Source organism: Notolepis coatsorum, assembly GCF_963971535.1.
Source record: "Notolepis coatsorum genome assembly, chromosome: 9".
Lineage (NCBI taxonomy): Eukaryota > Metazoa > Chordata > Actinopteri > Aulopiformes > Paralepididae > Notolepis > Notolepis coatsorum.
Window position 1 is genome coordinate 79,069,035 of NC_140173.1, and position 24,865 is coordinate 79,093,899.

The 24,865-nt window shown below is 48.3% G+C and overlaps 1 protein-coding gene across 1 annotated transcript in view; it reads left to right on the forward strand.

The window, feature by feature from the left end:
• Positions 1 to 24,865, forward strand: part of LOC311234186 (gamma-aminobutyric acid receptor subunit pi) — a gene marked incomplete at its 3' end in the record, with an annotated part of 214,713 nt that overhangs the window by 188,550 nt on the left and 1,298 nt on the right. The window contains exon 8 of the mRNA XM_084321308.1: positions 21,761 to 21,951. Within this exon, the coding sequence (XP_084177434.1) occupies positions 21,761 to 21,951 (191 nt within the window). The remainder of the gene's footprint in view (positions 1 to 21,760; positions 21,952 to 24,865) is intronic.

Here is a 24,865-nt window from a genome sequence, read left to right on the forward strand (position 1 = left end):
TACCTATATTAATACCACAAAGCCAGTTCAGGGAATGGAATAAACAGATATCAAGATTCATATGGGGGGGGGAAAAGGCCAAGGATAAGATATGTGACTCTACAATTACAAAAGGAGAAAGGAGGAATGGCAATACCTAGTTTAGAAGATTACTACTACGCAGCACAGCTGATAATAGTAACATGTTGGTGCAACGAGAACTATGAAGCCAAATGGAAAGACATAGAAACAAAAAATGAGGGACTCAAAGTGCAGGCACTAATAGGAGACAGGGAGCTATACAGAAGAAAGGAACAACTAATAGACCCAATTACCAAATTCACTATAAATATATGGAACAAGATAGTAAAGAAATACAAGCTAGAAAAAGAAACCAAGATACTGAGATGGATAACGCACGACAACAAATTTAAACCAGGGAAAGAAGATCATGGGTTCAAAAGATGGGAGAGGGGGGGCATAACAGCAATATGTACAATAACAGAAGGAGGGGAGATCCAGACTCTACAAAAATTGAAAGAAAGATTCGGACTAGAGAATAGCGACCACTTTAGATATTTACAGATTAGGGACTACTACAACAAGGAAATAAAACTAGACAAAGACAAAGATCAGAATGGGATAATTAAGATAATGGTAAAAGCATACGAAGGAAGGAAGGGGGGGGGGATATCAGCACTATATCGGGCAATAATGGACAGCAAGGACATCACAACCAAATATATAAAGGAAAAGTGGGAGAAGGAATTAGAAACGGAGATAACAGAAGAAGAATGGTATAACATATGTAAGATACAACACACAACCACAGGGTCAAGGATATGGAGGGAGTTTGGGTGGAAAAACATAATTCGATTTTTTATAACACCAGAAATACAGGGCAACTATACACCAACACAGAAACCATGCTGGAGAAAATGTGGACAGGAAATAGCAAACCACACACACATATTCTGGGGATGTCAGATAATAAAGAACTATTGGGAAGAGATAGGAGGGATAATAAATGAAATAGTAGGATATGAAATACCCCAGACAGGACAAGTATTGTATTTAGGGAACTTAACACAGGAAGGAATGCAGGGGAAAGATATATACTTGATTAAGATATTACTAGTAGCAGCCAAGAAAGCACTGACGAAAATGTGGTATAGAGTAGAAGCACCGACGAGGGAACAATGGACAGAGATAGTGGGTGGGATACAGGAAATGGAGAGAATCACATATAGGCTGAGGCTACAAGACGAGAAGTTTGAATCAAAATGGGAGAAGTGGGAAGAGTATAGGAAAAAAAAGAAACGACATCACAGGAGAGTAAAAAGGAGACAAGAAGAAAAAACTAAACGAAAATAAACTATGAAGGTACCAAAGAACCCATGTCACTTTTTTTGTATTTTTTTTTTTTTTTTTTTTTTTTTGTATTTATTTATTGTTTCTCTCTTTTCTTTGTTTTTGTTTAGCTGTGTTTTTTCCTTTTCCCCTTTAGTGAATTTATTTTAGGTCAACTTGTCATTCGATTTCGATATTAATTTTTATAATATCAGCTATATCTTTTAGTTCTTATCTATCGAATTCTATTGTACTGTCGTTTATAATTTTGACCGCCAATTGTATTATTGTATGTGGATGTTTTGTTTGTAAAGCAAAAAACTGGAAATAAAAAAAAAGAAGTTGACGAAGCCGAGTGTTACGTGTGGGGTGTGTTTGTACCCTGATCAGGTGTTCCCAGTGTGATGTGTAATGTCTGGTTGTAGTTCCCTGTCCTGGTCTTGTAGTTCCCTGTCGTTTCCCTCCCAGGTGTAGCCATCTGTAATCAGCCCAGGTGTTTCTTGTCTCGTCATTCCCTTGTTTATAACTGTTCTGTTCTCCCCTGCATGTGTGGCTGATCCTGTTTGTACAGTCCTGTGTTTTGTTTGTCGTTATTTTATGTTATTCCTTTATTCACAAAACCCATGGTAACTATAATTAAACATCTTTTTTTGTTACTCTGGCTATCGTTTCCAATTATGTTACATTGACAAGACGACGAGCACTCTTTTAGTCAATGGTAACGAAATATTTAGGAAGGACTGTAGCTGTTTCCGGGTGGTAGGTTGGTTCCACTCGACGACTGGATCTTCTTGGGGTCTCGCCTGGATCTTCTTGGGGTCAGGCAGAGTCTGTCCACTCTCCACGATGAACCCCAGGAACTCCACAGAAGGGGCATGGAAGGTGCACTTCTCAGACTTAATGAAAAGCCGGTTCTCCAGGAGCTGTTGGGTGATGAGGCGAATGTGCTGATGTGTTCCTCAATGCTCCTGGAAGACACCAGGATGTCATCGAGGTAGAGGACTTTGAAAACATAGAGGACGAAAATGTCCAACATGTCCCTCAGCAGGTCATTCATCAGTGCCTGTTACACTGAAGGGCTACATCTGCTCCTCCCTCCCCATCAACATGGACCCCCTGCAATTTGCATACCGCCCCAACAGGTCCACGGAGGACGCCATATCCCATGTGCTGCACACAGCAGCATCACACCTGGACAAGAGGCAGGGGAACTATGTGAGAATGCTATTCATCGACTACAGCTCGGCATTCAATACCATAGTCCCCTCCATACTCATAGCCAAGCTCAGGGACCTGGGCTTGGGCTATGACCTCTGCCAGTGGGTCTTGGACTTCCTGACTGGCAGACCCCAGGTGGTGAGAGCAGGCAACTGCACCTCCTCATCCATCACCCTCAACATAGGGGCCCCCCAGGGCTGTGTTCTGAGTCCCCTCCTCTACTCCCTGTACACACACGACTGTGTGGCTCAGCGGAGTAGCAATACAATCGTCAAATTTGCTGACGACACAGTGGTGGTGGGCCTGATCTCTGCCAACGACGAGAGGGCCTACCTGGAAGAGGTCAAGGTCCTGGCGGGATGGTGCCAGGAAAACAGCCTCTCCCTGAACGTCAGCAAAACAAAGGAGATGATTGTGGACTTCAGGAGGTCGGGGGTCAAGGACTACAGCCCCCTCAGCATCGACGGGGCATCGGTTGAGAGAGTCAACAGCTTTAAGTACCTCGGAGCCTACATATCCGAGGACTTGACATGGACCACACACATTAACAGTGTTGTGAAGAAGGCACGACAACGCCTCTACTTCCTCAGGCGCCTAAGGAAGTTCCAAGTCAGCCAGAAGATCCTTAAGAACTTCTACTCATGTACAATAGAGAGCATCTTGACCGGCAACATCACCTCCTGGTTTGGGAATAGCACTGCACAAGACCAAAGCAGACTACAAAGAGTGACACGTTCAGCCGAACGCACAATTGGAGGGGGGCTCCCCACCCTCCAGAACATTTACTACAAGCGTTGCAAGGGCAAGGCTAAGAGAATCATTAAAGACTCCAGTCACCCGAACAACTGCCTCTTTGAACTGCTGCGGTCAGGCAAGCGATACAGGAGTCTCAAGGCGAGCACAGAAAGACTCAGAAGAAGCTTCTATCCCCAGGCCATCAGGCTGCTAAACGAACAATGAATGAACACTACACAACAACAACCACCAAACGCACATAGCACACACATCCACACGCACACACTCACTTTAAACAAACACACTGTAGCACCCACTCCACACACTTATAGCACACACCCACTTTAAACAAACACACTGTAGCACCCACTCCCCACACTTTATATTTATGGATGAAGGATTGCACTACAACTCGTACACCTTACTGTAAATTGTACCTAAAATTGTACCTCATCCCATTTCTGCTTTGCACTAGATAGTACTGTACATTAGTACACTGCATAGTATTGTGTATTGTATATTATATGGTAACTCAGAACATTGTACATATGTCTATACCGAACACTGTGACCTCATTTTCTTCTTCTAAATTCATGCTATATTATGTTATTATGTTATTTGATACTATATTGTCTAGCACAGTCTCTGGAGTGTAACAGTAAGAAGCATTTTGTATGAAAGTATTCTGTACTTCTGTATGACAACTATTAAAGAACTTGAACTTGAACTTAAAGAACTTGAACTTGAACTTGAGGGCGCGTTGGTGAGTCCGAAGGGCATCACACGGTATTCGTAGTGGCCACAGGGGGTTTTGAATGCCGTCTTCCACTCGTATCCACTCGTATCCGGACCAGGTGGTAGGCTTTCCGGAGGTCCATGGAGCTCGAGCCAGGGTCATCCCAGGATGAGAGGGGCCTGGGGAGACTTGAGGAAGTAGAACTGGATCTCCTCCACATGGTTCCCCGAGATGGTCATGTCGAGGGGTCTCGAGCGGTGGGTAAGGGGACCCAGACTATGACCGTCTAGGGCTAATATGGCGAGTGGAGAGTCCAGACAGAGGAGAGGAGCGGCTGCCGAGCCGGCCAACTGGGCGTCCATGAAACTCTCGTCTGCCCTGAGTCAATGATGGCGCTAACTGACATGGTTCCTCCTGGCCAGGAAAGGGTGACCTCAAACCTGCCTGTCTTGGTAGGTGACGGGGAATGGGTAACACGACTCATCTGAAATCCCCCCTCAGGTGAGTCTCCTCTTTTGGCTGAGAGGGACAGGTGTCACACAGGTGCCCCTGTGTTCCGCAGTAAAGACCCTGCGTTCTCCGATGCTCCCTCTCTGCTGTGGTGAGACGGGCCCTTCCCAACTGCATTGGCTCCTCACCTGGGGCTGTGGTGGTGGTTGACTCCCATGCAGGGAGGATATCGGTCTTAGGCGTGGGGGAAACAGGAGTGGAATCCGGAGGATGGTCTCAGAGGATTTGAATGGTGCCCCCCTGCTGGAGAGTCTCTCTGTAGTTGATCGTTCAAGGCTTGGACGGCAGCGGAGGCTTCGCGAAGCAAGCGCCCACGGTCAGCGAGGACTCTCTCCTGAGCCTGTAGAGACTCCCTTGTCGTTGAGTCCCCCATGTTGGCTGAGCCTGTTTCCATGGTCAGATCTTCTGTTATGAACCGGTAACAGGTATGCTCAAATGCACAACACGGGAGACAGAGGAAAGTCCAATACGTCAAAAAATCATGGAACGGGTGGATACACGAAAACACAACAGGACTAGGGTTAACATGTAGACGACGAAAAACTTCAGTGGGAGGAAATATCAAGATACTTGCCAGGCCGTCAATAAACGAAGATCTGATGCTGATGCATCCTGGTCTTCTTGTAGGGTGGTGCAGTGATTAGATTAGATTAGATTGTACTTTATTGTCATCATATTTGCATACAAATGCAACAAGATTTGGGACTCAAACTTGAGGTGCATTAGTGGAAGCAAATATAAAATATAAAAAAGTTATAAAAGAGAAACATAAAATACTATACAATAAAACAATGTTACAATACTGTGCAATATACAAAATAACAATATACAAAATAACAATACAAAATAACAATCACAGTGTCAGACAGTAGTGGGTGGGTATTGCATTGTGAATATTGCACTTGAGGGGTAGGAAGTTGCACAGTGTGGGAGGAGGGGGGAGTTATTGGTGCATATTAGAGTTCAAGATGGTGATGGCTCTGGGGAAGAAACGGTCTCTACGCCATTTTTTCTGGCTCTGATGCACCTGTATCGCCTGCCCGATGGCAACAGGTCGAACAGGTGGAAGCCAGAGTGTGAGCTGTCCTTGGTAATGTTTTTTGCTCTGTTGAGGCAGCAGGAGTTCTGTAAGTCCTTCAGGGAGGGTAGGGGGCAGCCGATGATTCTTTGTGCCAAATTTATGACCCTCTGAATCGCCTTTCTGTCCGCTTCAGTGTAGCTGGCGTACCACACTGTTATGCAGTATGTCAGCAGGCTCTCAATGGCAGAGCGATAGAAGGTCACCATCAGCTGCTCCTCCAGTCTGTTCTTCCTCAGGAAGTGAAGTTTCTGCTGGGCCTTCTTGATGACCGCGGTTGTATTTGCGGTCCAGGAGAGGTCAGCAGATATGAGGGTTCTGAGGAACTTGAAGGAGCTGACTCTCTCCACATCCTCGTCGTTGATGCAGAGGGTGGTGGGGTCTGCACTGCATTCCTGAAGTCAAAGATGAGTTCCTTGGTTTTTGTGTTCAGTGCTAGGTTATTCACCAAACACCATGCTATTAGTTTCAGGACCTCCTCTCTGTATGCAGACTCATCCCCCCCTGCAATAAGTCCAACCACTGTCGTGTCGTCAGCGAATTTGTTCTCCGGGTGGGCTGGACTACAGTCATGGGTGTAGAAGGAGTACAGCAAAGGGCTCAGCACAGCCCTGGGGAGAGCCGGTGCTGAGTGTGCGGGAGGAGGAGAGGTGGGGGCCGAGTTTCACAGCCTGGGGTCGGTTGGTCAGAAAGTCCTTAATCCAGGAGCAGGTGGGTGTGGGGAGGCCTAAATCCAGCAGTTTGGTGACCAGAATGTCTGGGATGATTGTGTTAAAGGCTGAGCTAGAGTCAATGAAGAGCATTCTGACATAGCTCCCCCGGTGTTCCAGGTGGCTCAGCGCAGAGTGGAGAGCTATAGCTATGGCATCGTCTGTAGGTTTGCCCGGTAGGCAAACTGGTGTGGGTCTAAGGTGGGGGGAGGCATGCCTTGATGTGGGGTAGGACCAGCCTCTCGAAGCACTTCATGATGACCAGTGTGAGTGCTACTGGGTGATACTCATTGAGGCTGTCTGTGGCAGCTTTCTTGGGTACCGGGATAATTGTGGCAGATTTAATTAAGGCAGGGTGGGATGAGTGCTTGTGCCAGGGAGAGGTTGAAGATGACATGTAGGAGAGCTGGTCAGTGCATGCTTTGAGCACCTTCCCAGGTACTCCGTCTGGTCCAGACGCCTTCCTGGGGTTCACTGCCATGAGCACCCGCCTGACGTTGTGCTCCTCTAGAGTGAGTGTGGGAGTGCTGGGGGCTGGTGGGGGACGAGGGGGTGTGGCTGTGACTGGTTGTGGTGTCTCGAAGTGAGCAAAGAAGCCGTTCAGCTCCTCTGCCAGTGACACATCCCAGTCCCCAGTTGTTGCGTCACAGCCTCTGTAGTTGGTGATTAGATGGCAGGTGCGGAGTCTCCATCCATCAGCGTGATGATTCTCAGCTGTCCCTTTTGCACGCCCGTAGAGTGTACACCGAAGTGCAGCGAGTGAATGGGACAGACAAGGGGTTAGAGACAGACACGGGGGTGTGAGGGAGACAGAAAGGTTTGTGCAGGTGAAACCGTAACAAATTTGTCTTTATCTACTTGTGAAATACCCTCTATTTGGAAATGCTCACTTATCACTCCATTGCACAAAACCGGCAGTGAATTGGATCCCAACAACTACAGACCAATTTCCATAATCTGCTCTATAGCAAAGATTTTTTTTTAATTAATTTACAAAATATTGTCCTACTATCTCACTAAACACAATCTTTTATCTCCTTTCCGGTCCGGTTTTCATTCAGATCACCTGAGGACCTTCCTTCATTTGTTTCTGAATGTAGTGTTCTGCTCTATGCAGACGACACAGTTTTTTACACATCAGCATTATCAAAATATCTTTCTAAAAAATGCTGTACATTTTACAATCAAACTTGAATGGTCTTCAATTCTGGCTTGCAGCTGACAAATTCATTCTCAAAAAAACTAAATCCTATGCAATGCTTGATTGATTGATTGAAAACGTTAGGTTATGTATATAACCAAGTTCTGTTAATACTAGTGACGCTCAGCGTCATATTGCATATATCTCGCTTCAGCGTATATACACTGAATACATTTCAAAATGTACCTTTAAATGCCAGCATTCATCTGGCCACACCCCCATCCGCTTACCTACATAAGCAGGGGTGGTGCCACACACTCATCTCCTTCCCAACAAATTTCACCACAATGAAAAATCAAGGGCCGCAGCGGCGTCTAGACGCTGAGCGTCACTAGTATTAACAGAACTTGGTTATATACATAACCTAACGTTCTGTGTCATACTAGCTCCCGCTCAGCGTCATATTGCATAGCAGGAGCTGAGCAGGAGCTAGAAGCTCGACAAATGTACCCCGCTGAGGCCCCCCACAACCATCAGATCAGGGAGGGCCGAGCCCCCCCGACCCCCCCTAATGGAGGGCACCCCCCCTATTGGGGGCTTCACGGGAGGGCGACGGACCCGACCGTGCGAAGAGGCACTCAAGCAACTCAATGCACAGGGTGAGCAGACCGTGGCTTGACCCCACGACTACACACACGCACAACCCGCATGCCACCCGGGAACGAACGGAGGGAACAACCTCGTTACTGCCCCCAGAATCACGGGGTCAAGGGCAAACCCAACCCTGTGGCAAGGCCGTAGCAGCGAAGCGCGAAGGAAGACCCAGACCCACCAAAGGGACTGGACCCCCTGGAACGGGGGCCCGGAGAAGTCCATGATGCCAGCATCAAGAGCCCACCAGGCGGGCACTTAGTGACCCCGCCCCCCACATCGCCAGCGTGTTCGGACAAAGGCCCCTCAGCCGAGCGGGCCCTGTCCCCCCAATAGTACACCACCTGGCACACTGACCCTGCAGAACAGGCAGTCAGCATGGCCGTAAGCACACAAAAAAGGTTAACCAATGGAAGCAGGCAGCGCACCGGGGAAAAACCAGGCAACAGGCTGTTAACCCTAGCCTGGAGACTTCAGACGAGACAGGCGCCAGAGGGGACAGCTGAACACAGCCGCCCCGGCGGAAGGGGCGTATGCTGGCGTTGTTGCATGACCAAGCCTCCATTTAAAAAAAACCCACCCAGAGGGGTTGAGGCAGAGAAGGCTGACACGATTGGCAGACGTCATGAACGTGCAGGGGCACCCTCAACCGGTGAACCCGGGAGTTGACACTGCTCCAACACACCAGGGAATCAACCACCTTGGTGTTACCCAATGCGGTGGTTGTTCCTATAACCCCTCAAGAAAAAAACTCCAAAACACACCTGCGGGTATACACCGGCTATACCGCAGTACAAGTGTTCCAGTTTTCAAAAAAGGGTTAACCCAGGCCTACGGGTCGACGAAACATGACTTCGGACCGGGCCCGGCGATACGGGAAGCACAGGGTCACCAGAGGAGGTCAAAGACCACCCCAACAGGCCCCTCTTCGCCATGCGTGAGAGAGGAGCGAAAAAGAATGGAGAACCAGCCCCGAGCACACCGTACTTGGTATTCCCAGGCGGTCTCCCAACCAAGTACTAACCAGGACCAACCTGTGTAGCGGCCGAGATCTGACGAGATCGAGCGTGTACAGGTTGGCATGGCCGTAAGCCATTACGACAGTGCTGAGTAAAAAATTTACCCAACCAGGGTCTCCATAGCGCTTAACCCTGTGACACCCGGACCGACCTGGCATTTTTCCCCCTGAAAAAAGCCCAAGTCCCTCAGGGTACCAGAACAGCAGATCTGCATCCCCGGCGGACAACGGGTTCAACTGATCCGGACCAGCGTGACCAGAACCAGTCCCGTGCCCTAACCACGCCGACATGCCTACTCCAGGAGAAGGGGCAGATATGCGTGTTGATCTTAAACATGAAAAGAAGGCGCCACCCAGACGTTCGGGGCGAACCGCGCCCGGTGGCCCACCCCCAGGGCGTGAGACCCCTCTACATATGTTCAGATCCATTCCGTCATCATCCCCCAGATATGAACGAGAATCCGTCGACAACCAAAACAGGTCGTCGGAAGAGGAAAAACCTCCATCCCAGTTGCTTTATAAAAACGCCGTTTTGACCCCAAGCAACCAAGGCGTGCCAGTCAGTCGCCTGATTACAGAACACCCCGAGCTAGCACTACGTGTGCGTCGGGACACAACCACATCAACGAACAGGCTATTTAGACCTGTCATTGAATCCCCAAGGCACCCAGGGGAACGACAAGAGGGGTGTGACACTTCCTAACTCCAACTCTTTTTAAAAGAAAAGAAGGAAGCACCAAGTCAAGTCAAGTCAAGTCAAGAGTTTTAATTGTCACGGCATACAGGTATACAATGAAATGCGGCTGGTCTTGCCCGCGACGATGTGCAATACAGTGGTACAACATATAATAGAATCCAATAAAAATACAGTGGTACAACATATTAATAGAATCCAATAAAACAGTGCAATAAACAGGTACATGGTGTGCCATCTCGGTATCTGTACATTAGTATTTACAGAGCATATAGGACATGCTAGGTAGCTTTAGTAGTGCAATACACTGTTCCTGATGTTATACTACTTTAAAGTGGCCTTTCCTCTGGCCATAAGTGTGCGTGTGTGCGGCATGAGTGTTAAAGTGGCTGCTAGTGTGTGAGCGTGCTCAGCGTGCGTGTTGTGTATGTGCTTGTGTGTGCTTGTGTGTGGATAGTTCAGTTTCTGTGTCTCTCAATGTTCATTGTTCAAGGCTCTGATGGCCTGGGGGAAGAAGCTTAGCCTAAGCCTCTCCGTCCTAGTAGCTGGGGTTCGCAGGCGTCTGCCTGACCTCAGCAGCTGGAACAGGCTGTTATTGGGGTGGTGGGGGTCTTTCATTATCCTGCAGGTTCTGGATTTGCACCTCTTGTTGTATAGAGCCTGCAGGGGAGGTAGCGCAATACCCGTGGTACGCTCGGCTGAGCGCACCACTCTCTGTAGGGCCTTCTTGTCCTGTGCCGTGCTGTTCCCATACCAGGCAGTGATGTTTCCGGTCAAGATGCTCTCTACAGCTCCTGAGTAGAAGGACTGGAGTATCTTCCCCGATACTCTGAACTTCCTTAACTGTCTCAGGTGGTAGAGGCGCTGCTTCGCTTTCTTTACTACTGTGTCTATGTGTGTTGACCATGTCAGGTCCTCTGAGATGTGGACCCCCAGGTCTGTATGTACAGTATGTATCCCAGTCTACACGGCCGGGGGTAATTTTTTTTTACATTTTTACATTCCACCACCCTCCCATAGAGAGGAGACGGAAATCCCCAGAGAGACTTCCCACGCGAGCTGTACAGATTGAAAAGAATATATTGCACCTTGAGCCATGTAAAAGTTTGGTTTTAGGGCTCTCCGGGGAGGAGGCACTGAACCCATACACACTCAATAATCGAATTGAATCGAATACACACACAATAGAGTAGGACTCCTTCTTGAGGTTCCACTCACCTTATCAATCTGAGGAGGAGGCTCTGTACTCTGAGGAGGCTCCCTCACATGGAAGGAGAGTCCCAACTCACAGAAGGCCCGAATAGGAGCTTCGTGAGGAGGAGCCCTGACCACCCCCCATTTTAAACAGATCCATCATATGGACCTGAACAGCACACGGAAGTCCTACCAACAGAGACGCGCACAGTGACGTACTCTATGGCGGGGGAATTTCTGCGTTGCACACGCCCAATATTCCAGGGCGTGGGACCAGGAAACTCCCCCCCCCCCCCCCTCTCACCCTGTAATGTGCCGAACCGCAACGTGACAGGAACCTTGAAGGACAGGTGGGTTTACCCCTGACCAACAGAAACAAGGGGGAGGAAAGGTTACCAGTTCACCCCTTTACGACCCCACACCCATGATACGATGTAATGACAAAAAGAGAGTATGACACAGTCATAGTCAGCTCCATGAAGCGTCTAACAGCTTCACACAGCGCATGTGCTAACCTGCTATCTGATTTTTACTAAGGAAAAAACACAGAACAGAGAGGGCTCTCCAAGAGCCCCGGTACCAAACTTACACATGTGCTTCTGTGGCCAGCCCAACCCAGTTGTAGGTCACATGACACACACAACCCATCATCACCTACAAAAAATGGCAAAAACACTCAACAGAGGAACGCCGTTTTTCATAATGAGAGAATACATAATTCTCGATTAGTATCGGCCACAGGCCTTGCTAAGCACACACGAAAAGCGACCAAACAATCTTTTCTTTTAGGAAAATAAAGTTTCTCAAGCTGTTTTAGCACAACCTCAGCAATCAAGCTAAGGGTTACATCGTATCCCTACCACACAGTGACACAATGTAGTGTAACAACTAGGGATGTCCCGATCGCCTTTTTTTGCTTCCGATCCGATCCCGATCATGTGATTTTAAATATCTATCGATCCGATCGTTTCCGATCCGATCTTTCACATTAGTAATCAATTTTGACGCATTTTTGTCAGAAACTGGCAGAGCGAGACAAGCCCATCTGTTGCCTAATAGTCCGGGGCGCGAGAGCGGAGGCTTTTGTTATTACATTCACCCTGAGAAATGTGCTTCTGCTTCATATGAGAAATATTAAAAGTTTCAATATATGTTTGCACATTAGTATACATTCAGTGTTCGACTTACGTAATGGTCCATTCTGGTCTGAAACGCCGACGATAATCCTCAGTCACGTAACGTTATCCTCCAGGTGAAAAGTTAGTCTGAAAACTTCGCCTCCAGCCTGTCCTTGCAAACATTGCAACTGGCTTGACTTTCTATTTTAAAATGCTTAGTTCCAAACCTCTGACATTAAGTCTAGCTGCTCAAGTCAGTGGATATTAACCGTGTTTCGGGAGCGACGTGTTGTACTGTTGTTGTGATGTGGTCGAGCGTGTAGCGTGTAGCGTCTAAATTAAAGGGAATGTTTGTTGCAACGGTGAAAATTAAAGGGGAATGTGTTTGTTGTGGACAATTATTCTGCTCTGTGTGACAATAAATACATTAATGATGATATATTATATGTAATTTAAAACCAAAACTAAGGCCTCCGTATGAGTTTAAGACGTGGACATGGTCATGTTTGTTGAATAAATTTTTTCTTTTTTTGACTGCCGATTTTTATTATTATTTTTTCCCGATCCCCGATCCTCTGAAAAGCACGTGATCGACGCCGATTCCGATCACGTGATCGGATCGGGACATCCCTAGTAACAACATGTCTGAGAGGAGGATGAAGAAGTCCCCAGGGAACCGGGGGGAAAAACACAACCCTCCTACTTTACCCTTAATACGGCCAGTTGAACAGGTAAACCTGTTAATATGTGAACACACTGTTCATTGTCATTACAGGCTGAGAGAAGAATCATTCTTTACTCATATGTAGGGTGACCAGATGCAAAAAGTCCAAAAGTGGGACAACAGTAAGATTTTGGTGGGACAAAGTGGGACAACAGTACGATTTTGGTGGGACAAAGTGGGACAGATAGATAATGTAAAATGTTTTATTAGAATAACTGCCATGGTCTTCACTGAATAGATTTAAATCAAAGGTTAAAGGTTCAATCAAAATAAATACAAATTAAATACCACCTAACATCTGTTTTAAATATTCAAACGTCATCACTTGACAGGAATGTCTTGTGTTTGATATTCCCTGTTAACACAGAACTAGGGAAAACAGTGTAGTATAATACAAAAATAATAATACAAATAAATTGTGTTTCTATATTAGAATAACTGCCATGGTCTTCACCGAATAGATTTAAATCAAAGGTTAAAGGTTACCACAGTCGGCTGACCTGTATGAATGGGAGTGTTGTACTGTGTGATAGACACTTGTTATCTCAGCTGCAGTGACCTTGTCCGTCTGGCTATCATTGTTTGGTTTAAAAAGAAACATATCCATAGATCTGGATGTTTCTTTTTGGTGAGCCACTTTCAAGTGAGACTCACGTCCACTGTGGCGCTTCAAGTTGTATTCTCCTCCATGCGCAATTGAAAACGAACTATGACACAAAACACAGAAAGCCTGCTGCGGATTGCCTGCAATCTGCCTCACCCAGTCATGTGTCGTTTGCCAGTCTTGGTTGTAACTGCAGGTCCGTTTCTTTTGACTCCTTTCCATCTTGAACTAGTTCGCTTGTAATGTTGTTGTGTTTTTTTTGACCAATCAGATTTGCGATATGAGGTAGCGTCACGACTCAGTCTCAGTCACGTCACAAGCAGGCAAGCAGCACGCTAAAGTACTATAACCAATCAGAGCAATGTGTGTGGACAAGAGGCGGGTTGCTACGTTTACTGTCTGTAGGGAGGGGCTTTTAGACGCATGTTTTTTTTTGGCTTCGAAAAGAGGGACATCCTCTCAATATGAGGGACGCGGGACATTTGGTCAAATGGTGGGACAGTACAACCAAAAGGGGGACACCTGGTCACCCTACTCATATGTCACTAAGCATAGCTTTATAGGTTAGTTTAACCCCCTTAGTTGAGAGTGCTCGGTACAAGAACACACATGATGTTTCTCAACACAACAAACCAGATCATTTTCACATCTGTAATAAACAACCCTATTTGCATGGAGAAGCTAATACCAGTGACAAGACAATTCACACATAACTCGCATTGTATCCTAAATGTAGTGCAGCAGCACACGTTTTGGAAAACATCGTTATTTACAAAACATTTAGAAGGGAAAGCAAGAAGAAGTGTTCAAGGTCTGGTCCAGACCTTGCCTACCCGGAGCGCAGATCAAGCGAAGTGCAGTCTCTAACAAGGCACCGTAGTAAACACAGCCGTGTTGTCGACCTGGGCAGCGTCGCCGCTCCATCCCGTCGCTACGGTCCCCCTTGTTGACGCAGTCCTTGCCGTCCTGGCTCAGGGCAGGGTCGACGAACATCCTCTGTCAAAGATGACGTCGTAGTCAAGAGTGTTTAAAACATGTTATAATCAAAGCACGTTCAACAGTGTAGCATTAAGCTAACGGCCGTTCTAACCGTAGGGGCGCTACCGCCCCTGCCCGCGAGACGCAGAGCGAACGGCGCACGCGACCAGAGGGGAGACTTCGAATCCCCCCCGCCTCTCCCCGTGAGGGAGAGGGAAGTTGGGAACCGCGGCGGCGCGCGAGGGGCCGGAGCCACCCCGCGCTGGGCCTCGGCCGATAGCAGCAAGCTAACGTTTCCTATCCTAGCCTAGGTAGGCCACAACTAGCAGGCAAGCTAACGTTTCCTAGCCTAGTGATCACAGCAGGCTAGCGCTGCAGCTAACAGCTGACTGGCTAACAGTAGGCCACCACTAGCACGTAAGCTAAGCAGCTATCACCTGAACCTGGCAACCGAGCGCTATTGACCAATCACAATCAAGCATTTTGGCGAATGTTAAAACGCCATGTAATAACAAGATTCAGTGGACCAATTGCATGCTTTTGCAGAGGACAAGAAGCCTTCAGTCGACTCCTTCAGACATTAAGCACCCCCCACAGCCCAAATGGAATGATAAAAAAATATATATATATATATTATAAATAAATAAAAAAATATTATCCTTTTTTTTATTTTATTTTTTGACCAATAGTCGACTAACGGAAGATTTTGGCCAATCATAGTCAACCATCCAAATCCTTAGTCGGGGACAGCCCTACAAATGACCATAATATGGTATCCATAGCTATAATATAGAATATAGTTCTGTATCGTTAAGGGGCTCAGCTTGGCATCACCTTCTGCACTATCTCGCGTACGTGCACGCGTACTGAATAAATTCCACAAATGTACCTCTAATACCAGTATTAGTCTGACCACACCCCTCATCAGCTTACCTTCATAAGCAGGTGTGTGGTCACCTGCTCTCCTCCTTCTCGCTTTCACCACAAGGAAAGTGCCTCGGTAGTACCCCACTTGACGTGTTGTTAGTTGAAAAGAGTTGTGACTGGTTTACATTGTGCTTAACCTTTTCTTCTCTCACTTGTTGTATAAGAAAAGGTTTGGGTCATAATGTATTCCGCGGAGAGTAGACCCGCTAGACCTACTCTTCACCACCGGTTCTCCATTCCCGCCTCCGTCGTGCGCCTCGGTGCTGGGCTGTTGCCACTCTCGTGGTTGCCGACCCAGCCTGGGAGACTGCCGGTGGATAGTTTTCCTCACCGACGAGCCGAGGGTTCGGTGCCGTCGCTCCGGCGATGGCCTGATCTCGACTCTGGTTCCTCTGGTTCTGGGGAATCGCCCGTTGATGAACGGGGGATTGTCTTGGAGCCGGAGGATTTGCGACGGAAACTTTTTGCGTCTGCTCGCTCGCGTCGCAAGATGGTGGTGTGCAGACGCGAACGGCCTGGGTTTGGGGAATTGCTGGAGACCAGCGAGGACGCGTCCGACTCTGGATTTCTGATGGAAACTGAAGACTTCATGGAGGAGGCGGACGGGTTCTTGTATGATGGTCCCGTGGAGGAGAGTATCCCTCCTCCGGAGACCCCGGAGGGGGGAGAAATGGCTCCATGGGGCGCCTTGTTCGAGGATGTCGAGGAACCACCTTGGCCTCATCAGCAGGATGCCCTACTGTCAGCCGCATCGGATTGTGGCTCCTTGACCAGTCGCAGCCTGCTGTATGTGAGGGATGCGGGGTCGGTGGAGGAGGGTTCGCAGGGGGAACTGCGGGCCTTGTTTCCCGAGCTCATGGCGGTAGCCGCCACCGCAAACGGTGTGCCGCTGCCGCTGCCATTGCCTGCACCTGTCCCTGATGACCTCATAGGCCATCCCTGGCAGCGTCCCCCAGTGAGAGGGGTGGACGTTGTCTACCCATTTTTCCCATCGATGGGGGCCTATGTTCGTCGGGGTCAGGCGGTGTCCAACATCATGGGACTAACTCCCGCCTACGTACCAGTTACGCGGGTGTCGGGGTTAGTCAAAGGTATGGGGGAGGGCGTACCTCGGCTTGACAATCCGATGGCCGCGCTCCTCTGTCCGGATATGGTGTGGGAACCCCTATGCAAGCCGGTCCTCCAGGGGAAGTCGGCTAGGCGATTGGCTTATTGGGGTGACCAGTCATTCATCGCTGGTACACAGTCGCTGGCTGCGGCGTCTAAACATCGCCCACCTGGCTAGATTTGTATCGGGGATAATGACGGGCGGCACGGACCTTTCCCAGGTGCTGGCCATAGCCATGGGGAAAGTGCGCGCCCTGGCCACCCTGGGCCAGCGTCACCTTTGGCTGGAGCAGGCCCGTGTGCCAGAGAAGAAGAGAGCCCCTCTTCTGACGGCCGCCCTCTCCGACGCTGGCCTGTTCGGGAAGGCCCTGCAATTGATGACCTCAACATGCAGAGAAATGGCAGAGGAGAGATCCGTCCTTCAACCCCATTTTCCGCCTCTCGTCCTTGCCGGTGGGGGCAGAAGGCTTCCGCGACGTCGAGCTGTCTCCGTCGCCGCTACCACTACCTCCACCGCCGCTGCTGGCCCTGCCAAGAGGGCCAGGGGACGAAACGGCGCTTCGGCCACCGCCGGCCCATCCCAGACCGGAGGAGACGGTAGGGAACGTCGTGTCCAGCAGACTGTAACCTATCGTCCCTCCGGGGCTCCCCGGGGTGGCAAGACTCGAGCGGCGCGAGGTGGCAGACGCCATTAGGAGTGACTTTTTCCCCTTTGTGTCCCCTACTCTACACCCTTCCCGGCCCCTCTGTGATTTTGTGCCTTACATTTTTTTAATTAATAAAAAAAAGTTCCCCGATATAAGGGGGACTGTGTTTGGCCGAACAAACTGTGTGTTTCTTCATACAAATCATATGGTGGGGTTGTGTATATATGAATCTACCCTGTTACGTTGGGGGGTGAGTTGTGTTGTGTTACGGGTTTTAAGCAAGGTCTGCAACTTACACTCGGTAATAGGTTCTATTAGCTTGATGCTCCACATGCAATTAGAACTGGTGTTATTCCATTGCTTTAACTAAGTATATGTGTTTTCACAACGCTGTGTTGTTAGTTGCAGTAATGCTCGTACGCACATTTTTCATGGCCTAGCCATTACTCTCGTTCAGCTTTCTTCCTATGTATGACATAGGCAACGGGTATGGGATTCACGCACAGGCGACTTGTGTTTTGTTGTAAACCCTTTTTTACACTTTGTGGGTAGCAGGCATTGTATTAGCTTATGCTATGCTTTGTTCTACCGGAGGTTTTCAAGATGGCTACGGTTGTTTCTGTGTGTAGGGATAAAAGGTGTGTTTTCGGGAGGGGGTGTCGAATAAACCCCTCCTTTTTCCCACTTGATTGGTTTAGAGGATTTGTTGATCTTTTCTGCTGAGCCAGTCAGGGCCAAGCCAGTGCTTGACAGGGGGGGGGGGGGGGGGGGGGGGGGGAAGGGGTATTCTACCGACTCCTGTTATGACAGGATCCGGTGGGTTTCCCCGCCCGTTGTAGCGTTGTTGCTATGGCGACGCCTTCCATGAGCTGGTGTCTTAAAGATGTCGAGGTTGGGCGCAGGACTTACAGCCTGCTGCGCCCGTTTATGTGTAAAACTTGAGTCTGTTGGTCACGTGTCTCACAGTTTACATATCTTTTTCTTGACCGTGGTCTCATGTGGGAAGGTGTTTTCTGGGGGAGTCTGGTCTTACACTCTGATTAAAAGGAGTGACTGGATTAAAATCATGTGAAAAACAGGGTTTTTACTCCCAGCTGTGCAGTTGGGTCATACGGGTGATGCCTTTTCTTTATTTTATAAAGAGTTGAATGTGTCTTGATGGATATGAAATGAGGGTCCCTGATGGAAACAAGACTAACGTCTTTCTCAGGTCTGCCTCCCCTTATCTTTTTGTATGTATTCCTGTACTGCAGTCTGTTGGGTAAATATTTTCATTCATTCATTCATGGAGTTGATTGCATCTCGCCCCTCTTGTCGTTCCCTGGGCGTCTTGGGGATTCAATATGGTGGTCTAAACGGCCTATTGTTGATGTGGGTATGTCAGAACGCACACATAGTGCTGGCTCAGGATGTGCTTTGGGCCGTTGCTGACTCGCGCGCCTCGTTTGCTTTGGTAAAACAGCGTTTTTATGGAGCAATTGGGATGGGGGTTTTTTCCTCTTCCGACATCCTGTGTGTTGTCGATGGGTTCCCGTTCATGTCAGGGGATGATGACGGAATGGGTCTGGACATATGGGGAAGGGTCTCACGCCCTAGGGGTGGGCCGCCGGACGCGGTTCATACCGACACGTCTGGGTGGCGCCTTCTTTTTTATGTTGGGATCAAACGCGCATATCTGCCCCTTCTCCTAGGGTTGGCAGGTCGGCGTGATTAGGGCACGGGACTGGTTCTGGTCGCGCTGGTCCAGATCAGTGCACCCGTTGTCCGCTGGGGATGCAGATCTGCTGTTCTGGTACCCTGAGGGACTTGGGGTTTTTTCAGGGGGGAAAATGCTAGGTCGATCCGGGTGTCACAGGGTTGAGCGTTATGGGACCCTTGTTGGGTGCGTTGTATTCTGCACTGTCGTAATGGCTTACGGCCGTGCCGACCTGTACGCGTCCGATCTCGTCGGATCTCGGCCGCTGTACGGGTTGGTCTTGGTTGGTACTTGGTTGGGTGACCTGGGAATACCGAGTGCGGGGTGCTGGGGCTGGTCTTCCATATTACGCTCTTCTCTTGCGTTTTGGCGCTGAGGAGCCTGTTGGGTGGGGTTAACCTCCTTTGGGATCCTGTGCTCCCCGTATCACCGGGCCCGGTCCGGGGTGATGCTCGTTGACCCGTAGGCCCGGGATAGCCCTGTTGGGAACCGGAATGCGGGCTGCGGCGGTGCCGCAGGTGTGTTTCGGGGTTCTTTCCTGAGGGGTTATGGGACCAACCATTGCATGGGGTGATGCCTGGGTGGTTGGTTCTCTGGTGTGTTGCTGCAGTGTCAACTCCCGGTTCTCCGGTTGAGGGTGCCCCTGCACGTTCATGACGTCTGCCGATCGTATGGGCTTTTCTGTGGGCAGCTGTCAGGGGTCGAGTGGTCTACGGATCCCACTTCTGACGTGCTGTTTGAAAGCTTGGTTATGCGACAACGCCAGCATACGTCCCTTCCGCCGGGACGGCTGTTCAGCTGTCCTTTCTGGCGCCTGCCTCGTCCTCAGTTTTTCCAGGCTTGGGTTGACAGCCTGTTGCCTGGTCTTTCCCCGGTGCGCTGCCTGCTTCCGTTGGTTACCTCTTGTGTGTTTAACCGTGCTGACTGCCTGTTGCAGGGCTTGTGTTCCAGGCGGTGTGCTGTTGGGGAGGACAGGGCCCGCTCGGCTGAGGGGCCCCTTGTCCGGATACGCTGGCGATGTGGGGGGCGGGGTCACTAGGTGCCCCCCTGGTGGGGTCTTGATGCTGGCATCATGGACTTCTCCGGGCCCCCATTCCAGGGAGCCCGGTCCTTTGGTGGATCTGGGTCTTCCTTCGCGCTCCGCTGCTACGGCCTTGCAACGAGGTTGTTCCTCTGTTCGTTCCCGGGTGGCATGCGGGTTGTGCGTGTGTGTAGTCGTGGGGTCAAGCCACGGTCTGCTCACCCTGTGCGTTGAGTTGCTTGAGTGCCTCTTCGCACGGTCGGGTCCGTCGCCTTCCCGTGAAGCCCCTAATAGGGGGGCTACCCGCCATTAGGGGGGGTCGGGGGGGCTCGGCCCTCCCTGTTCTGATGGTTGTGGGGGGCTGTCAGCGGGGTGTATTTGTCAGCCAGCGGCTCCGCTTGGCCTCCCTTGTGCAGAAGGTGATGCCAAGCTGAGCCCCTTAACGATACAGAACGTTAGGTTATGACTATAACCAAGTTCTGTTAGTTAGGGGCGACGCTTGGCATCAGACGGCTGCTGCAGCCCTTGACCTCACCTTGTGGTGAAAGCTTGGGAAGGAGGAGAGCAGGTGACCACACACCTGCTTATGAAGGTAAGCTGATGAGGGGTGTGGTCAGACTAATACTGGTATTAGAGGTACATTTGTGGAATTTATTCAGTACGCGTGCACGTATGCGAGATAGTGCAGAAGGTGATGCCAAGCGTCGCCCCTAACTAACAGAACTTGGTTATAGTCATAACCTAACGATATAGCTCTACAAACAAGGTGATGCACAGTGAAAATATGTAATGGAAACCTGGCCTGGCTAGAACAGGATGGGGAAAGGCCTCTGCCCTGAATGAGTTAAGAGGGGGTGGGTGGGTGGGAGGGGGGTTCAGACATTTACGGGGGCCAGTTTCGAATAGCAGCAGGTGCTCTTTGAGAGCGGTTTTGAAGGTGGGTAGGGATTCAAATTTTTTACGGCTGTCGGTAGGGCGTTCCACATTGATGTGGCATAATTGCGAAACGTGTTTAGACCCTTGTTTGTGCCGAATCTGGGTTGAACATGATTTGTGGAACTCCCTCTGGTGTTGTGGTCCTGGTATTCACTGACCTTTGGGAAGTATTTCGACATGTATATGTACATTTTTGTCCTACGATTGTGTCAAAATAAAGTATTCAATATTCAATATTCAATACCTTCGTGGTGTAGTGTATCTTGTAGACCAGGCCCATTGCAAGTTGCTGTACTCTGTCGTCTACGCTAAGGCATCCTAGGTTGTCAAAATGGGCAGGGGTGAGGTGGGTTCTAGGAGTAAGGTCAAGCACTAGTCTGACCAGTTTGTTTTGTGATGTTTGTAATTTTGTTTTTAGCGCCTTTGAGGTGCTTTGGTACCATGAGGTGTAGTCGTAGTACCCTTGAATGAGTGCTCCTGCCAGAGTCTTCAGGGTATTCTTGTTTACCAGAGAGGAGATCCGGTACAAGAATCTAGTTTGTTGGTTGACTTTTTTTATTACATTGGATGCCATCCGACTGGAATAATCTACCTGTCCACATCCGTTCAATATATTTTGCTGTTGTTGTTGTTGTTGTTTAGGTTGTTGTTGTTGTTGTTGTTGTTGTTGCCATGTTACTGTTGTACGCTTTTAATATTTTTTTGTGTTTATTCTGTTGTTGTTGTTTTTGCTATAAGATATAATAAAATATAATAATTCAGTTTTTTGTCTTTGCGGACCCCCTTGAAGACAAGATGGTTCATCTCAAGCGGTTATTCCCAATAAAGAAATGTCAATAATAATTAAAAGTGGTCATCATTACCAAAGGTACATTAGTTAAAATGAGCACATAATTAACAGTGACGTACAATGCGGCGGCGCCACACTGCTTTGGTTGGGCTGATGATCCGTAGGGGCCAACAGAACGCTGTCTGTCTCTGCCTCCAGGTGTGACCACGGTACTGACCATGACCACGCTGATGATGGGAGCGCGGACGTCGCTGCCCAACGCCAACTGCTTCATCAAGGCCATCGACGTCTACCTGGGCATCTGCTTCAGCTTCATCTTCGGCGCGCTCATCGAGTACGCCGTGGCCCACTTCTGCACCCTCACCCACCCCGACGCCAACATGCTCATGGTGAGGTTTCACAGGGGCTGTTGTCCATGTCGGTCAATACTGCACTTGTTGTTGGTATGTTCTCCATTGATGTTGCAGTCATTGTTGCCATTATGCCATAGTCATTGTCTTCCCTGTGATTATTGTTTATTGATTATTATGTCCTGTGTCTGGAGATGTATTGCTTTGTTTGTTGCGTGTGTGTGTTTGTCTTTACACCTGAGTGCAAAGGAGGTAATATAATCACACATGTCTGTGTGTGTGTGTGTGTGTGTGTGTGTGTGTGTGTGTGTGTGTGTGTGTGTGTGTGTGTGTTCAAGTTTGCTTTTATTTGCCATGTATAAAGTATGTGTGTGTGTGTGTGTGTGTGTGTGTGTGTGTGTGTGTGTGTGTGTGTGTGTGTGTGTGTGTGTGTGTGTGTGTGTGTGTGTGTGTGTGTGTGTGTGTGTGTGTGTGTGTGTGTGTGTGTGTGTGTGTGTGTGTGTGTGTGTGTTGTACCTTGTTTATGTGAAAAATCTGGACAATTTCAAGACTCCACACACAAATCAGGACATGCCACCGAATGAGGAAATGTTTGTGTGTCAGAATAAGGATCAACTTTATTGTCTCAATTCTTTTTTTAGTACAAAATAAGTAGTTAAGATGAGATTTAAAAACGTGCAGCATAGATGGGTTTCTTGTTTGTAAACACAATGTGTTCAGCAATACCCGCTCAATCACGCAACAGAGTTTTTCTCTACCTAGTCCTAGTGTTTCACCTTTTACATAGATAGCTTTGGCATGGATTGATTGTTTAGATCACTAGCATGGCTAACAAGTGCAAATATATTGTAGTCTGCCCCACGTTCATTTTTGCCTCCTTGTTGCATGCGCACACTGAGTCTGATGTGGACGAGAAACCCACCTATAGCAATGTCAAAGAAAATAGTGTATTGTAGTGTAGTGTGTGCAAATCAGTATTGTGTGCAAATCAGTAGCAGAGACAGTGATAAAATAGCATAAAATGTTCCTCAGTCACAGGCCGGTGTGTGTCCATAACCATAATTAACTTGTGTATCTTATCCCATTTGGCTCAAACTTGGTGGATAGGTTGACAATTATTATTATAATTATTATTATAAATTATGTTCAAATCATTCAAAGGGCAAGCGGACAGCTGACCAAGTGGACAGCTGACTCGACATAACGTTACCACTGCGTTAAGTCAAGTTCATTCATACTACACTAGTACACGTATGATCAATGCAATAATGAACACATATATATATATTGTCATTTTAAACAAGTTACCATTCATTCATTCATCCATTATGCGTCACCCGCTGCGAAATTAACAACAACAACAACACACTGTGTTGAGAGAGCGAGAGAGAGAGAGAGAGAGAGAGAGAGAGAGAGAGAGAGAGAGAGAGTGAGAGAGAGAGCGAGAGAGAGAGAGAGAGAGAGAGAGAGAGCGAGAGAGAGAGAGAGAGAGAGAGAGACTGCATTAACTCACTGTTTAGTTGAAACGTGGTCCAGGAGGGCTTGATAAAGTGTATATGTCCACTGTCCCACAGTCCCAGACTGTTGATGTATATCCACTGTCCAGACTGCATCCAGCTATAGCCAAATAGCTTCTTGTTAGCACAACACAACAGTACTGTGATGAGCTGTGTCTTACTGTCTTTACCCATTTCCACGTCGAACAGCCTGCAAACTACCTGGCGTTCTATCGCCCTGCTCTAAGACAAACTCTAACCTTAACCAACTTTGAAAGAGTGCCTAAGCTGAAACCCGCCCACTGTAAGCGCTATTGCGTCTAGCCCGAGAGAAATGCGGCTACGGAAAGTATAGACGCGGTATTATTCTCTATCAGACAGTCACTTCCTGTTAATGAAAACAATTATTTATATTTGATATATTAACGTTATATTGTGCATTGGAAACACAAACATACTTAACACTTTGGCTGCCGGGAACCGTCTTTAGACGTCTTTGCTGGCCATGCTAAAGTTGCCGGAGGACGCGTTACGTCGTCCTTATATCAATATTTCTCAAATCTGCGATCGGATTCATATGTCCCCTCCGCTGGCCTGAGATCCACCAGCAGGACCCACTGAGCTCTCTGGCGGTTCAGGAGCGCCATCTGGTGGCCGATCGGCGCAATCGCCAAACAGGATGTGGCATAGAGGTTGTGCTAGACGTCTGTAGTACTTCCGGGCGCTCGCTATAGGTCATGGGACTCTGGCTCGTCACGCTACACGGTGATCGATTGGCAATAACTCGATAAACAACATGATTTGGACGTATATACCATTATACAAGCTGGAGATGGACCGGGTAAAAATATATCCCATAATGATAAGATTTCTACTCTACGATGATCGCCCAACGGCGCGCGGAGACTGGGGTGAGTTTCAGCGTGTAACGTTACCGTCTTCGATACTAACTGCTATTATCAACATTTGACCCACATTAGATGATTGGTATAACGCTGCCCACGGAATTATAAACGCCCCCTCGCCCATCCGGTCAACATCAGATGACGTGTAGTAACTTCTAGAAGTACGTCTAGTTGGAATTTTTTATATCGCGCTGATTGCCATCAAACTGTATTTCATCATCAATATAATGCATTTGGGGCTATATATCACGTTCTGGAGAAAGCTGCAGAAAGAGATGAAAACACACTTATACATTAGAGTTAGACCATACTTTACTATGAATATGTGAATGAAAAAGTTTAACGTTGCTACACAATGAACAATACATATAGGACTTTGAATGGGCCCTAATAATGGCAATGTAGCAATAGAATTTAAAAAGTTATAGCCCTGCAAAGAAGGGGACTTTCTCCATAGACAAATAGCGCTGGCAATCTATGGTATATCATGAATTTAACCTTAGGCAGCCAAAGTGTTTAAAATAAGTAAATATTATTCATTTTAAACATGTT